This window comes from Hyaena hyaena, unplaced genomic scaffold (genome assembly GCF_003009895.1).
Source record: "Hyaena hyaena isolate Hyena2069 unplaced genomic scaffold, ASM300989v1 scaffold_18, whole genome shotgun sequence".
NCBI lineage: Eukaryota > Metazoa > Chordata > Mammalia > Carnivora > Hyaenidae > Hyaena > Hyaena hyaena.
In genome coordinates, this window is record NW_024080649.1 from 2,628,397 (window position 1) to 2,643,797 (window position 15,401).

The 15,401-nt window shown below is 40.3% G+C and overlaps 1 protein-coding gene across 1 annotated transcript in view; it reads left to right on the forward strand.

Moving 5' to 3' along the window:
* The window catches only part of TANGO6 (transport and golgi organization 6 homolog), a 190,271-nt gene that overhangs the window by 48,561 nt on the left and 126,309 nt on the right, over positions 1-15,401 (forward strand). Inside the window, exons 8-11 of the mRNA XM_039222251.1 lie at positions 3,701-3,813; positions 5,505-5,681; positions 8,818-8,950; positions 11,587-11,775. Of these exons, the coding sequence (XP_039078182.1) occupies positions 3,701-3,813; positions 5,505-5,681; positions 8,818-8,950; positions 11,587-11,775 (612 nt within the window). The remainder of the gene's footprint in view (positions 1-3,700; positions 3,814-5,504; positions 5,682-8,817; positions 8,951-11,586; positions 11,776-15,401) is intronic.

The following is a 15,401-nucleotide window of genomic DNA, read 5'->3' on the forward strand; positions in this document are numbered from 1 at the left end:
CTGTCCTCTGTGGGGCAGGAACAGCTTACTGTTGTGCCCTCACTGCTTCCTCAGTCTATACTGTCACCAGCCTAGCATGAAGGAGACTAGAAGGAACTGGCCCTAACAGTTTCTTCCATATGTACTATGACTTCATTGGAAAGACTGTTGTTATTGGTTTTTTCCTAGAGCATCAGGTCATTGTACATGCTGTCCGCAAGAGATCCCTGACTCAGTGCAGCCTCCTGTGTCCCTTTATGGGTCACTAACCTCAGGAATAAGTCAGTGATCTGGGGAGTCCACATGAAGTGAGAAGTGACCCGATTCTACTTTGGGAGTATACTGAGAGGGTAATGTTGGATGTGGGGTCCAGACCAAATCATTAACCTGCATGTGAGTTGAGTGCTAGGCAAGAGACTGGCAGGAGGCCGCTGTCCTTGGAAAGGCCACACTGTGGCCCTGGACATCGACCGGAGACTCGGTAGAAGGCGGCTGTGTACAGAGAAGAGTCTCAGCGGGAGGAAGGGGAGGTGATGCAGGAGCTCCCGGCGCTACTCAGGAACTCTGGTCCCAGTTTGCAGAGGTTGCAGGACTGGAGTATTAATAGCCTGGCAAGCCGGGCCTACTGGTTCTGAGGGGACATGGCAGGGATAAAGTTGGGGTGGCTTAGGGACTGAAGCAATGAAAAAATGCGCACGGGGAGGTGAGTATTGGGAGGCCATGAGTACGTGTTTTGTTCTTTTTCAAAAATTGTGGTAAAATATACATAACATTTACCATTTTAACCATCTTAAAGTATACAGTTCACTGGCATTAAGTCCATTCACAGTGTCACACAGTCATCACTGCTGTCTAGTTCCAGAACCTTTTCATCACCCCAAATGGAAACAGTGTACCCATGTACCAGTCAGTCCCCATTTTGCCCTACCCCCCCCCCCCCGCCCTTAAAACCACTAATCTGCTCTCTGTCTCTGGATTGAGCATGGATTTTCTGTCAGGCAGATTTGTGTTCACCCCGGCTCTGCCATTTACTAACCGAATACCTTGGCTCAACTAACTTTGCTTCTCTGGGCCCTAGTTTTCCACATTTTTAGAATGGGAATAAAAATGCTTACCCTGCAGGGCTCTCGTGAGGATTGATTGTATGTTAAATGTTTAGCTGAATAACCTGGTTTATTCTTTAGTAGACATTACAGTAAAATGGTAGTTATTGTTTGCTTCATAAGAACAGTAACGGAAGTGGTTCCTTTAAATTGTATACTTCTGTAACAAGTGCTTATTCACCAAAAATTCTGGTAATGCAACTTAATCGTCTATTGTAATAGGTGCCAAAACAGAGAGCTTGCCTTTTGCCTTCTAGGCTAGTTGCAGAGGTGAGAAAGAACTATATATTCTCTGTGTTACAAGCTCTAAAGTGCTACTGGAATTTACTGGAGGAAAGTTATTAATGGTGGTTAGATGCTTACTAAATATTTGAATTAGTGAAAGAATGGATGAATAGTTGAACAGTCAAATACATAGCAGGCCTGTGGAAAAGGTAGAACGTTTGAACAGCCCATCTAAAACTTTTGAAAAAAAAAAAAAGTACCTCTATCAAGGAAGTTAGAGGGAGGTAGCTTTGGGCTCAATACAAAGAGAAATTTCCTCTTAATATTGGAAGGGAGGTAGCAGCAATCTATAAGTGTCATAAAGAGGCCATTTGTTTGAGATATCACAGAGAAAACTCTTTGATCATTTTTTTCTAAATACAAAAGCAGTACTTGTTCAGAAAAGTATAACAAGAGAACTTAAAAATTGGAGGAATTTATCAGTAACAACATATACCTCTGAGAAATGGGCTCGATGGAATTCATGTTAAAATTTGAGGTGCTTTGTCTCAGTCAAGCCAGTAAATAAAGGAGAGTTAATTCCATTTGGTTTTTTGTTTTTTGTATAAAAGATGCTGATAAGGAAGGATGGCTCCACAGGGATTACTTCTGGGAACACAGACAACGGAGCCAAACAATAGGCCCTTACGTGATCTGGGGGAATCTCTCTCTCTCTCTCAGTCTCTCTCTCTCTCTCTCTTTCCTCTTGTAATAGATGATATCATAATTAGGCCTGCATATTACTGTGAACACTGCCATACCATGCACCCCATTGAGCTGGGCTTATGGAGATTAGATCATGCACAGGAAGCTGGCTCCTTGGTTATCAGGCTCCACAGAGATGCTGGGAGGCTTAAGTAGTGTAAAAAATTAGGATCGATTTAAAGGGACAGGGTTCTCTAAGAAAGCGCAGAGCCTCTTCCAGCTGGTGCCTCCATGACCTTTAGGATCCCACAAAACAGCATTGATTCCTTCTTCACTTAAACACAACTTAATTAATAATTTAACTGAAGCCTCAAAGCATGGACACAGATCATGATGATAAAAGGAGAAAGCTGAGGAACTGACTGTGATGACACTCTCAATGTATGTTCCCAGAACTATGCCAGCATTTTTATCTCTCAGCTACTGTGTTAGATTCTTGAAACAGTTTATTAAAATTATAACAACCTCCTATGAAAAAAAAATATAACAGTCTCCTAAGGTAAGGTCAGTCTTATTTTTAAGGACGAGGAAATGGAAGCTTAAAGAGGCCCTGATTTACAGAAAGAATGTTGAAAAAATAGTATTTTCCTCTTCTTTTTTAATTTACCTGTTTTGAATTATTATTATTGTAATTGGTCTCCTTGTTTTATTCTTCTTGTTAGATCACAAGCAATTGAGAGAGAACAACTCTTACTCACTTTTATATTCACTACAATGCCTAAGACCATGCTTTGATTCCAGTGGCTATTCAGATAAACTTTGTTGAATGCATTTGTACTATCCTTTTTGAAGTGACAACTGTGTGAAATAATTACCATTAACAAAAATCAGCATCTTCACACACTTAACCCTATAAAGTCAGTGCTGAGTTAGGAGCACATTGTAATTTCTTTTAACATTTATTGAACTGGAGAGAATAGGACATGCCCGTGTGGTTACATGTTAAGAGTAACAGATCTTTTTTTTTTTTTTTAATTTTGAGACAGACAGAGAAAGTGCATGTGTGCATGAGTCAGGAGGGGAGGGGAAAGGGGAGAGGGAGAGGATGAGAGAGAGAGAGAGAGAGAGAGAGAGAATATGAATCTCACGCAGGCTCCACGTTCATTGAGGAGCCTGATGTGGGGCTCAGTCTCACAACCCTGAGATCATGACCTGAACCAAAATAAAAAATTGGATGGTCAGCCAACTAAGCCACCCAGAGTGACAAATGTAGAGTAGGTGATGTTTTTGGGTTTGGTTTTGACTTTCAAATCTAAGTTTAAGTTCTTTTGTTTGGCATTGCTTCTTAGTTCCTAAGAGCAGGCCTTTTGGTAATTAGAGGATTATTGCATAGATGAGTAATAGACTAGCAGGAGACACAAAGGTAGTCAAAAGCAGGAGAGGAAGGGGTCAGAAAATGGGTTCATTTACCCATTTTGCCCCACAGTTCTTCAGGCTGCACACGAAAGGGCACTGCTCCTGCTCAGGCTTCCTGTGCCTGTCTGCCAATCTCAAATGGTTCTCTCAGCCTTAGGGCTAACATTATTCGGTTTAGGACTACAGTGTTGCCTAAGATAAAACTCTAAGCTGTGCTAGGAGATGTGTGGTATTTGATTCCTGTTCCTCGGGCCTTGCACTCACGGCGCCTCTTGCCATTTTCTTTTCCCCAGGTGTACGTGGTCGGGAACGAACCTTTGACGGTTTTAATGGATTCCCTGTTTCCAGTCTTGGGCGTGCTTTTCTCCCTATTCTGTTTTACTAAGCAGAGCGTGTCTCACATAAGGTAAACAACCTGGAGAACTTTATTTGTTTATAAATATTGAAATCTTTCTTGTATGTTGTTCTTATTCTTATTTTGAATATAAAACTTAAGTGCCACTTTGTAATTGTTTTTTTCTTTCAAAATCAGGAAAGCATTTGAGGAGCCTCTTACTCTGCTCCTCTGGGAAAAGAAAGAGCACTTTTCAGACTGCTGAGGATTGGATGTAATTTTTGGAATGGCTTCCCTCAGCCTCTTTCCTAGACATGAGAGATGAAACCCCTGCTTACGTGTGTAAACATGCCCCTGTTTGATCAGTGAGAACTACTGGAATTACATGTCTAGGAAGGAGGAAGTAGAGAAGGGATCATAACTACCTTGTGGGGAAGGAGAAATCAGGTTGGGGAAATCTGGATCTGAACATGGCACTCTGTAATTTAGACCTGGATTTGGTACGAGTGCCGCACAGTGTTGTTTGGGATGAAGGGATTTCTTCATCACCCAGAAAATAATCTTTTGTGTTGGGGTTTAAGTAGGCTTCATTTTGTATCAGTTCTGTTATGTTGTTTCCTCCTTATAAGGGTTTATATCCTTTTTAAAGTCCTAGAGATTTCTGACATTTAGTGTTTGGAAAACCCCCACATGTGACCTGATGTACAGTAATAGTACCTTCTTCATAGGGTTGTTGTGAAGACTGCATTAAAATGTTTAGCACTGTCCCTGGAGAATAGCTGATAGATGATCATTGTTATCATTGTTGTTAGGTGGTGAAGGAAAGTTCTCATTCTTTTTTTGTTTGTTTGTTTTTTGTTTATTTTTGAGAGACAGAGCGTGAGCAGGGAGGATCAGAGAGAAAGAGAGAGAGAGAGAGAGAGAGAGAGACAGAGAATCCAGACAGGCTCTAGGCTCTGAGCTAGCTGTCAGCACAGAGCCCGATGCAGGACTTGAACCCATGAACTGTGAGATCATGACCTGAGCTGAAGTCGGATGCTTAACCAACTGAGCCACCCAGGATCCTGGAAAGTTCTCATTCTTACGTATTTTTTAAGCTCACATACTGCCTTAGACTCTAACTTTTGGTCAGCACCTCATTGTAGTCCAACAGCTACAAGGGAAAACACAGTGGAAAATGAAAACTATCAGTATGTGAATTTGGCTTCAAATAACTGTCCATAAAATAACCTTTGCCTTAGTTTTGAAACCCAAATCCTCACAGCACTGTCCTGCCCTCGTCAGAGTCCAAGAAGAAAGAAGTGAACGTTGATCCCATCCTTAGCCTAGCTGATTGGCACAGATGAAAGGGGCTGAAGAATCAGCAAGAATCTTTTGGCACGCTGTTTCTTGGTCACCTGCTCCTGATCCCACTCATACATGGTTTTTGTCAGTGTAAACTTTCATTCACAGTGCCTGACCCAAAGGCAATGATACACTTGGAATTATTGTTTTTTAAAAATCATGTGGGGCTCCTGTGTCTTAATCAGGGTTGCTTCTAGGGCCAAAGATTAGCCAGTCACTCATTGAATTTCTGGATATTCGATATATTCTCAAATTCACGGGAAGCATACTTTGCAGTCCTGTGTTTCAGTAGCACTAGGTGGCTGTGCCAGCATTTAGAATGTAGTGGAACCTGACAGTCTTCCTTTCTTTTTTTATGTTAGCTTGTTAGATGTGTAGAGTAAGATGACAAGCTCATTTATAACTGCTTTTTCTGCCAGGTCACTTTGCCAAGAGATCTTATTATGGATTCTGGGAAAGCTGGAGAGGAAGAAGGCAATTGCCAGCCTGAAAGGATTTGCAGGATTGGACAAGTCTGTGTCCCCTCTTCCTTCTCTGTGTCAGTTTAGAGCAGCCACTCAAGGTGGCATCATGATTACCATCAAAGAGATCATTTGGTGAGTCCACCCATCCTTTTACCCTCTGTCTTCTGAGACAGTTGCACCCAAAAGACCCTTCCCTGACTTGTCCACTAAGGGGCGCTGGTAGAACGAGAGCTAGGACTTCAGGCAGCTGAGGTGCTGCTATTAATAATCTCTAAATGAAATGTGAGTGCCTTAAATAATCCTGCAGGTTTTTTCCCCCGGATGCCAGCTAATAGTAGGTGCAATTTGCTGGAGCCTCACAGCTCTGCCTCATAAGCCCACTTACTTCACAAAGGCTTTGCCAGTGAATCAGAGTAAAGGGCAGACACATGTTTACTCTCCGTACCATGACGATCCAGTTCTCTTTCTGACTCTCCAAATGGTCTGTGTATGTTCAGAGTCAGACTTACTCTTAAGGGAAATTGTCTGAAAGCTATCTTTTATGTTAATTTTAGGATGAGGGTTTCTCCTAGGGATCATTTAGAAGGTGCTTAATAAATGTAATGGAATATGGGGCCCCTGGTGGCTCAGTCGGTTAAGTGTCCAACTTTGGCTCAGGTCATGATCTTGTGGTTTGTGAGTTCAAGCCCCACATTGAGCTCTGTGCTGACAGCTCAGAGCCTGGAGCCTGCTTCAGATTCTGTGTCTCCCTCTCTTTCTGCCCTACCCTGCTTGCTCTCAGTCTCTCTCGAAAATAAACATTAAAAAAAAATTTTTAATAAAAAGTAAATGTAGTGGAATGGATAATTTATTTCTCCAACATCTTGCAAGTATATTTTAAATTATTTCCACTTTCTAGGTGATATGTGTAGATATTATTACCTCATAATGTAAGTTCCTGTTGACCAGAGTCCATATAGTTCTTAACTGCCAGCAGCTACTCAGATTTTACATATGTTCAAAGTGTGACTGTTTGTTAAAGTGCAAATTTAATTTTTTATTCAAGGTTAACTTAGTAAAGTTATAAAACACTCTTTCAATATGATGGGCTTGAAGAAAATGAACAACATACATTGACTACAAATGGAATTATCAGTACAAACCCAAGCTACTTATTTCCCGAGAACCGTTGAGCACTAGTAGGTTTTGTAGTTGTAACTATGCCCCTGAACTGAAAGAGTTTAAAATTTCTCAACATGGTTATTTTAAAAACCCTTTGGAAGAGTTTAATCTGGGACCAATTTAGTGACTATATAGAGAATTTTGCAGTATTTGACTTATCAATAGTTAAAGTTAATTGCTAGCTTAACAAGTCTCTGGTGTACATCTTAGTGCACATATGTCAAAATTAACAGTTCTTATTGAAGCTATAGTTTCTCTTCATGGCAGCAGAAATTGAATAGGCAGTAGTTGCATGAATCTTTCCTGCCAGAAGCAACAGATCCTTAACTTAAGGTTTCTCCGTGGACTTCTAGGAGTCCATAGTCCTTCTGAAATTATATGCAAGAAATATTTTATGTGCAAACCTGAATTTTTTTCCTGAAAATAGGGTCCATAGCCTTCATTTGATACCTAAAGACACTCCATATCTCCAAAAAGTTAACATTTACCGTAGCAGAGCAGCGTGTATGCATGTGTGTGTGTTGTGATTTTATCTTTTGTTCTAAAGATCTTGATCACAGTGCTAGTCCCTTAAGGGCAGGTTAGTATCACCTCTTACCTTTTCCCTATCATTCTGCTCAGGAGCCCCAGTTTAATAAAAGCTTTGTTTAAAGAAACACTAAAAGAGCGGCTTAGATTTCAAAGTCTTTTTTGTTTTTATTTTTCTGGAACTACATATAACTACAGTATTCGGAATGGACTCTTTATCATTGAAATTTTAAGAATGAGATAGAGCTTCTTAAGGTCATTGTTATCATGTCTTTAAAAAAAGTATTTGAATATAGTACTTCATTTTGATAGGATGGTTCACAGAAGCATAGAAGTGGGGAAAAAAACCATTTCAGTTTTTTTGCCTAACATAAAATCTGGGGAGATAACATGACTGATCTGAAGGACTCTGAAAGATTCTGGGATAATATAGGAAGTAATCTTAAGCTTAGTTTATAGGTTATTCATTCTACTATAGGGATATGAAGGCCATGTTATAGTGAACTGGCAAATTGGGACTTACTGCCCTACGGGATGGGGCCAAATCAACTTTAATAATTGTACTTTTCAATGAGATGAAGCAACATCTATCATTCTTTTCTCAGTTTGGTCTGAAAAAAATGTTATTTCTTCTTTGATCATAAGAGTAACATACCTTCTTTGTATAATACAAAAAAGCATAAAGAGGAAAACAAAAAGCAACCACCATCCTATTCACTGTCCACATTTTTTTAATGTTTTGTCTTCTAGGGCATCTTTGTGCCTCTGTGTTTGTCTATGTGATATAGCATGATAATATTGTATCTTGGCTTTTTCACTTATCTCATAAATTAAAACTAAAAGCCTTAGTACCTCATGAGAAATTTCTTGAAACTTTTTGCAGAAATCATAGCCCTGCCTTTAATACCTTAGCCATATTTTATTGCTTGGAAATTTGGCCTCCTCAGTTTTCTGAGCCTTTATGGATGTTCATATTTCAGCTAGTTGGTTCTTATTAGTTGAGACTGACTGCATCTCCCCCTGTAAGGATAGTGTCTTTTCCTTACTGCCCATAAACCTTCAGTGGCTCATCAAAAAAAAAAAAAAAAAAAAGTCTAACTTTCTTTGAATGGCATCCAGAGTCCTCTATGATCTGACCTTGCTTTGCAGACTTCTTTCTTTCTGTTCTTCCTCGGGAACCGGAATATCTGCATACAACCTGTACTCTAGTTCCTCCTTGCTCTTTCAATTTATTGAAATAATAGAGTTCCTCAACATCCATCTTTAAAAAAAATTTTTTTTAATGTTTATTTATTTTTTGGGGGGGGGAGAGAGAGAGAGAGAGAGAGACAGTGTTAGTGGGGGAGGGGCAGAGAGACGGAGACACAGATTCTGAAGCAGGCTGTAGACTGAGCTATCAGCACAGAGCCTGGGGGCTCAAACCCATGAAGCATGAGATCATGACCTGAGCCAAAGTCAGATGCTTACCCAACTGAGCCACCCAGGTGCCCCAATACCATGTAACTTTAGAAGATTTTTATGGAGTTTCAAAAAATATCTCTGGTGACACTGCCAAGATGAATCTTTCCACATGTTGCAGTGACGAAGATGAAGATGAAGTCTTGTACCAGAAGGTGTCCTCAGAGCAGTGCCAGGTAGAGCAACTTGGGGACTTATTATCCCACTGCCAGGAGTGTGGTTTGGCAGGTGACTTCTTCATCTTCTGCTTGCAGGTAAGAACTATGCATGGTAAGGACATGGTCAGCCTGATTTCAGGGAAGTACCAGGGTCCCCTTTGGATTTTCAGGGTGGTCATAATTTTAGGCCCTAAAATTAAGGCCCTAATCTAACAGAAATAATAAAAGGATGTAAGAGTGGTTTATTTTTTGTAGCCTTTGGGGTGGTAAAAAGAAAAATAACTTACCTCCAGCAGTACACATACAATCAAACTATTTTCCGAGATAATCTGCCCTGAACTTTTAGAGATAACCAAAGCATACTATTGATCTATGAAAGGGTTAATCTTTGCTCTGTGTTGACAGTAAGAACTCTTTTGAAGTTAATAGCAGGTTTTGCAGTTATGGAGTAATCCCTTATCCTTTCTGACTGTTGTTTTGTCAGGTATCTGGAAAGGAGATTTAGCAGTTCTGCCTTTCATTTCATTTTGTAACCACCTGAAACCTTTTCCAAGTCTGTTTCTTAGTGCCGATGGTTGTGCTTCCTATTGCTCTAATCTCTGACAGCAATTTGTGCCCCATATTGTACCCTTATTTGCGCTGTTTGAGACTGTAAACAGGGTGATTTCTGATTCTCTGTGCTCCAGCATCGCCTTCTCCATTATTTTCCCTAAGTAAAGTGTCAATTGTAAGAGAATGTCTCTGGAGTTTAAGGTTGGCGTGGTTGTGGGGGAATGCAAGGAGAGAATCAGGGCTAATGCACTTCTAGAACTTGAAGTAGGTGCCACATTTTTGATGCTTTTCTCACCTCCTATATTCACATTCTTTCCCCTTACCTAGCCACTCATTGTGTTGTTGTTTTTTTTTAAGTTTATTTAGTTTGAATGAGAGAGGGAGAGAGAGAGAGAGAGAGGGAGAGCAAGTGGAGGAGGGAGAGAGAGAATCTCAAGCAGGCTCCACTCTCTACACTGATCCTGACACAGGGCTCAATCCCACGACCATGAGATCATGACCTGCACCGAAATCAAGAGTTGGATTCTCAACTGACTGAGCCACCCAGGTGTCCCTTAGCCATTCATTGTAAACAACATTCCAAGAACATATGCTCTTTTTTTTAATTTAAAAAAATTTTTTATTTATTTCTGAGAGAGGGAGAGACAGCGTGAGCTGGGGGGGATGAGGGGCAGAGAGAGAGGGAGACACAGAATCTGAAGCAGGCTCCAGGCTGTCAGCACAGAGCCCGATGCGGGGCTCGAACCCACGAGCCGTGAGATCATGACCTGAGCCGAAGTCAGACACTTGAACCAACTGAGTCACCCAGGTGCCCCAAAGATGTGCTCTTAATTGGAGAATTAAAAAAAAATTTGTTTAAATACAAAAAAATCAAAGGGCTTTGCTATAAACCAGGGTTTCTGCAACCTTGGTACTATTGGCATTTGGGGCTGGATAATTTTTTGTTGGGAGGCAGGGGGCTTCCTGTGCTTCCTTTCAGGATGTTTAGTAGCATCCCTGACCTCTACTAGATGTATCACTCCGCAATTATGACAACCAAAAGTGTCCTAACACATTGCTCAATGCCCCCTGAGGAGCAGAATTTCCCAGGCAGTTAGGAACCTTGCTCTAAACTGTCAGTTACTTTGGTAAAACATTAATTGTTAAGGAACTTAAGGTTTTCCCTTCCCAAGGAAATTTACAATATACATTAGAGGGGAAGACCCTACAGAACCCACAGTAGTGAACTGTCTATTAGTAGAGATTCAGTTCAAATTCCTTAGGGGAAATGGTGCTGAAAGCATTTAATAATCTCTAGAAAGCGTTTGGAAATGTTATGTGGCCTGAGGTCTCAGTTCAATAGGGCCAGTGGTAGACATCATAAAAAATACTGATATAGTAAGTCTGTCAAACTAGTTCTCTTTGTATCTGTATGTTTTTTTATTATGAAGTTAAAAACGTTTTAATAAAGGGGTCTTTTTTAAAAAAATGTTTATTTTTGAGAGAGAGAAAGAGAGGGACAGAGCACTAGTGGGGGAAGGGCAGAGAGAGAGGACACAGAATCTGAAACAGGCTCCAGGCTCCAAACTGTCGGCACGGAGCCTGATGGTGGGGCCCGAACTCATGAACCGTGAGATCATGACCTGAGCTGCAGTTGGATGCACAACTGACTGAGCCACCCAGATGCCCCTTAATTTTTTTAAAAAATGTTTTATTTATCTTTGAGAGAGAGAGCGTGAGCGGGGGAAGGACAGAGAGAAGGAAACAGAAGATCCAAAGCAGGCTCTGTTCTGATAGCAGCAAGCCTGATATGGGACTCAAACTCATAAACTGTGAGATCATGCCCTGAGCCACCCAGGTACCTCTTATTGTGCAGTTTTAAATCTTCATATACATGATATCTTAATACATTATTGTACGACTTACATTTTTCACTCAACACTGTTTTTGAGGCCTCTCTCTTTTGATTTCCTTATAGACCTGGTTTATTTAGTTCAACTGCCACAATATAGTAGATACAGTTTATTTATCCATTCTCTTATTGCTAGAATTTATTTGTTCCCAAATTTTGGCTATTATAAATAATGCTGCAGTGAACATAGACTAATTCTTTAAATATACATTTGCAACAGTTTTCCTACTGTTTGTGAAGTCCTTGTTTCTACAGGCTTTTTCTTCACTCTTTTCTTCCATGCTGATAGGAGTTGACTCATGTGGCCATGGAAAATGAAGCGGAGTTAGAAACAAAACCCTTCTCCAGCAAAAGCTTCTTGGAGTTAGAGCAGCACCAAACTCGTGTGGAAGGTCAGGGGCAGAAGCTGCAGGTTCTACAGCTGTTGGCCGTTCTGTGCGAGAGGATGTCTGAGCAGATATTCACAAATATCACCCAGGTCAGTGGCTGCCGCTTTCCAGATCCCAGGCTGGTAGTATTTGTTTGTTTTGATTTCTTTACATGCTTTCCAAAACATGTTTTAAAAAAAAATGTTGCCCAGAGTATGGTTTGATAACACCTGCCTTAGGGTTACCTGGAACACCGCTTACACACGCAAATCACAGAGCCCACAGCAGACCGACCGAATGGACCCTTTCTGAGATTCTGGGAGCTGGCATGTTGAACAAGCTCCTGAGGTGATTCTCATGCACAGAAAATTCTAAGAATTGCTGTAAATCTTTATGTGTTATGTCACAGGGTTTTCGGTTTTGAGGGCAAATACATTTCTCGGAGTCTTTTTCAAAATATGGATGCCTGGCCGACTTGTAGAGATTCTGATTCAGCATATCTACATTAATGCCTGGGCATCTATATTTTTTTTATGCTTCATAGATGATTCTAATGTCTCAAAAATTGAGCATGATTACAAAACTTAAATTAACATTTTTTTTATGTTTGTTTATTTTTGAGAGAGAGACAGACATAGCATGAGCCGGAGAGGGACAGAGAGAGAGGGAGACACAGAATCTGAAGCAGGCTCTAGGCTCTGAGCTGTCAGCACGGAGCCCGATGTGGGACTAAAACCTATGAACCGCGTATTCATGACCTGAGCCAAAGTCGGACCCTTAACTGACTGAGCCACCCAGGCACCCCTACAAAACTTCAATTTGAAGAGAAGAAAAAATCTCTAATGATAATAAGATCACTTTAAATTTTATAGGTCCACCTAACAGCCTATCTCCACAACAGCCTGTGAAGTTTTAAGATGTTTTTAAAAATGTTTTGAGGGTAGTGTAACCATGTGAATCACTGCCTGAATTTTATTGGCTCAGGCATTATATTTACCAGCTTTTTAAAAAAATAGGAAATAAAAGGGGTGCCTGGCTGGCTCAGTCAATAGAGCATGTGACTCTTGATCTCAAGGTTGTGAGTTCCGGCCCCACACTGGGCATGGAGCCTACTTAAACAGAAAGAAAAAAAATTTTTTAAGAAATAAAAGTAATAGGGGCGCCTGGGTGGCTTAGTCGGTTAAACGTCCGACTTTCGCTTAGGTCATGATCTCGCGGTTCGTGGGTTCGAGCCCCGCGTCGGGCTCTGTGCTGACTGCCAGCTCAGAGCCTGGAGCCTGTTTCAGAGTCTGTCACTCCCTCTCTCTCTGACCCTCCCCTGCTCATGCTCTCTCTCTCCTAGAAATAAATAAAAAACTAAAAAAAAAAAAATAATAGATACAAATATTTTTCGGAACTAGTTTGTCTCATATAATTTGTGTTTTCTATGATTTTCAGCATGGAAGGTTAAGGAAGAGAAAGATAGAATAATAGCTTAAGAAGCAGTATTCCTCTATCTGTCCCTNAAAAAAAAAAAAAAGAAAAGAAAAGTAATAGAGTGTAGGCAGTGAAGTTACCATGTTTTATCATTATTATAGAATTAGCTGTTCTCGGCTGGTGAATAGTCGGTAGTAAGATGGTACGATTGTCACGCTTAAATCTGATTCTTCAGCTCTTTGTACTGTCCTCATTGTCATCCGCCTTCGGTGTTGCTAAGCAGCATTTCACTATAGCTCCTGCTGAGAAAATTTGCAGCTGTCTGTCAGCTCCAACTTATCGTGCCTGTTTAATGAGAATTACGTTCATGGCTTCCTCTTCCTTCAGTTCACTGACCCCGTGTTACCCATTAGGGTGATTTGTTTCTCCTGTGTTTGTACCAGCTCCTAAAGACTTCTTCACCAGATCTTACGTTTTTGTCTCAAGATGCTAGTTGGAAGGGAAAATGGCCTGAAAACTATATTACTTGAGCTTTTGCATTTAGCTCCCTTTGCTTCTAATTAAGGAACATCGGTGTTAGGCTGATAGAAAAGTGATTTGTCCCATTAAATTATCCTTCAGCTAAGGTTAACATGTATCAAGATGAAAAGAACCACACACACAAAAATTACATCTAGTAGTTTTACTGCTAGTGGTAATTTTAGTATTTATTTTGAAATATACACACATATGGATAAGTTATAAATAATATGTGTTATAAGTAATTTTGTTAATATCATTAGAAACCAAGATTTTCAGTATCAGAAAAAAAGTTATGACTATAAAATCAAAGGACAAAATCCCTATAATATTGAATTTCAGTTGGATGTATTAGTATGAACTCACGATTTTTTTTTTTAAATTCATATTTCCTTATTTGTTCCCACTGTCCATGTCAAGAAGCAGTGACAGTCCAGGAGCAATAAACATCCTTAGTGCCAGATTGTAGTTTCTAAATAGCATGTCCTGCTGAAAGAACACAAAGCTCATTGGATTAAAGGTTCGTTCAAGGTCTAGGGCAGGGATTGTACACTGTAAGCCTCAGGGCATCTTGTTGTACCTAAATAAAAGGAAGATACCTGAGATTAATGAAGTCATGTTAGTAGCACTCAGGAGCCAACTTGAAAGATCTCCTATTGGCCACAGGTAGGGCATTTTGAGCATTACAAAGAATAATGCCTGCAGTGGATTGAAACATATCAAAGTTATAAAAACTTGAGTCCCTCGCCCCACCAAAAATCCCTTTTGAACATCTTTGGAAGTCGCTAGGGCATCACTCATTATTTTGTAAGTTGATAAATGAAAGATCATAAAACATTTATCTTGACTTTTCTGTCAGCACTGTATTTCAGTGTAACCAAACGCTCTACCGACTGAGCCAACCAGACACCTCTGATATGTTGGTTATGTTAAAAAAAAAAACAAAAAAACACCAAAAATCCTTGTTAGAAATGTATATTGAAGTATTTATGGATAAAAGATTAAAAATTCAATAAAATGTGTTGGCAGATGGTGTACGAGAAGCTATAGAGAGAAACGAGGCATTCAGTGGTCTATGTACAGATACAGTGCCCCACACCAATTCCCAAGTTCCTTCATTCCATAAATATTTACTGAAGGCCTACTATGTGTTGCCTACACTTCTAGGTACGAGGGACACAGCGGTGAACAACACACATATCTAGCCTCATGGGAGTACATTCACATGGGGGAGAGAGACAACAAACAAGCAGAAGCACACAGTGTGTTAGATGCTGATAATTTCAGAGAGAAAAATCAAAGAAAGGGGATGTAAAAGCAGTGTGGTAAATAGAGTGGTTGTGGAGAGCTTCACTGGGAAGATGACTTTTGAGCAAAGGTCTGGAAACGGGGAAGGAGGGAGGCAGGGGGATACCTAGAGGGAACACGACTCAAGTGTGGACAGCTTAGCAAGAAGGCCAGCGTAAATGGAATGGAATGAGCAAGATTTCCCCTTTTCTGCCCTTTCAGAAAATCACCACTCTTTGCACTTTTCTGTATTTGGATTGCTGTACTTGGCACAGTAGAAGTGGTTTATAAGATCGTTCTTTCTCATATGTTAGAAACACTTCTAACATAAGTAACACATGCTCATTGTAGAAACATTTAAACAACAAGGAAGTGCAAAATTTAAGAAGTATGAACTTCTGATCAAAGATAGTTTATTGAACACATGTGTTTATCTGGAAACCACAGGGACCACCAGAGCAGGAGAGGAGAGACAGCAGATAAAAGAGAATAACGCCATTTGGAAACTGGAAAA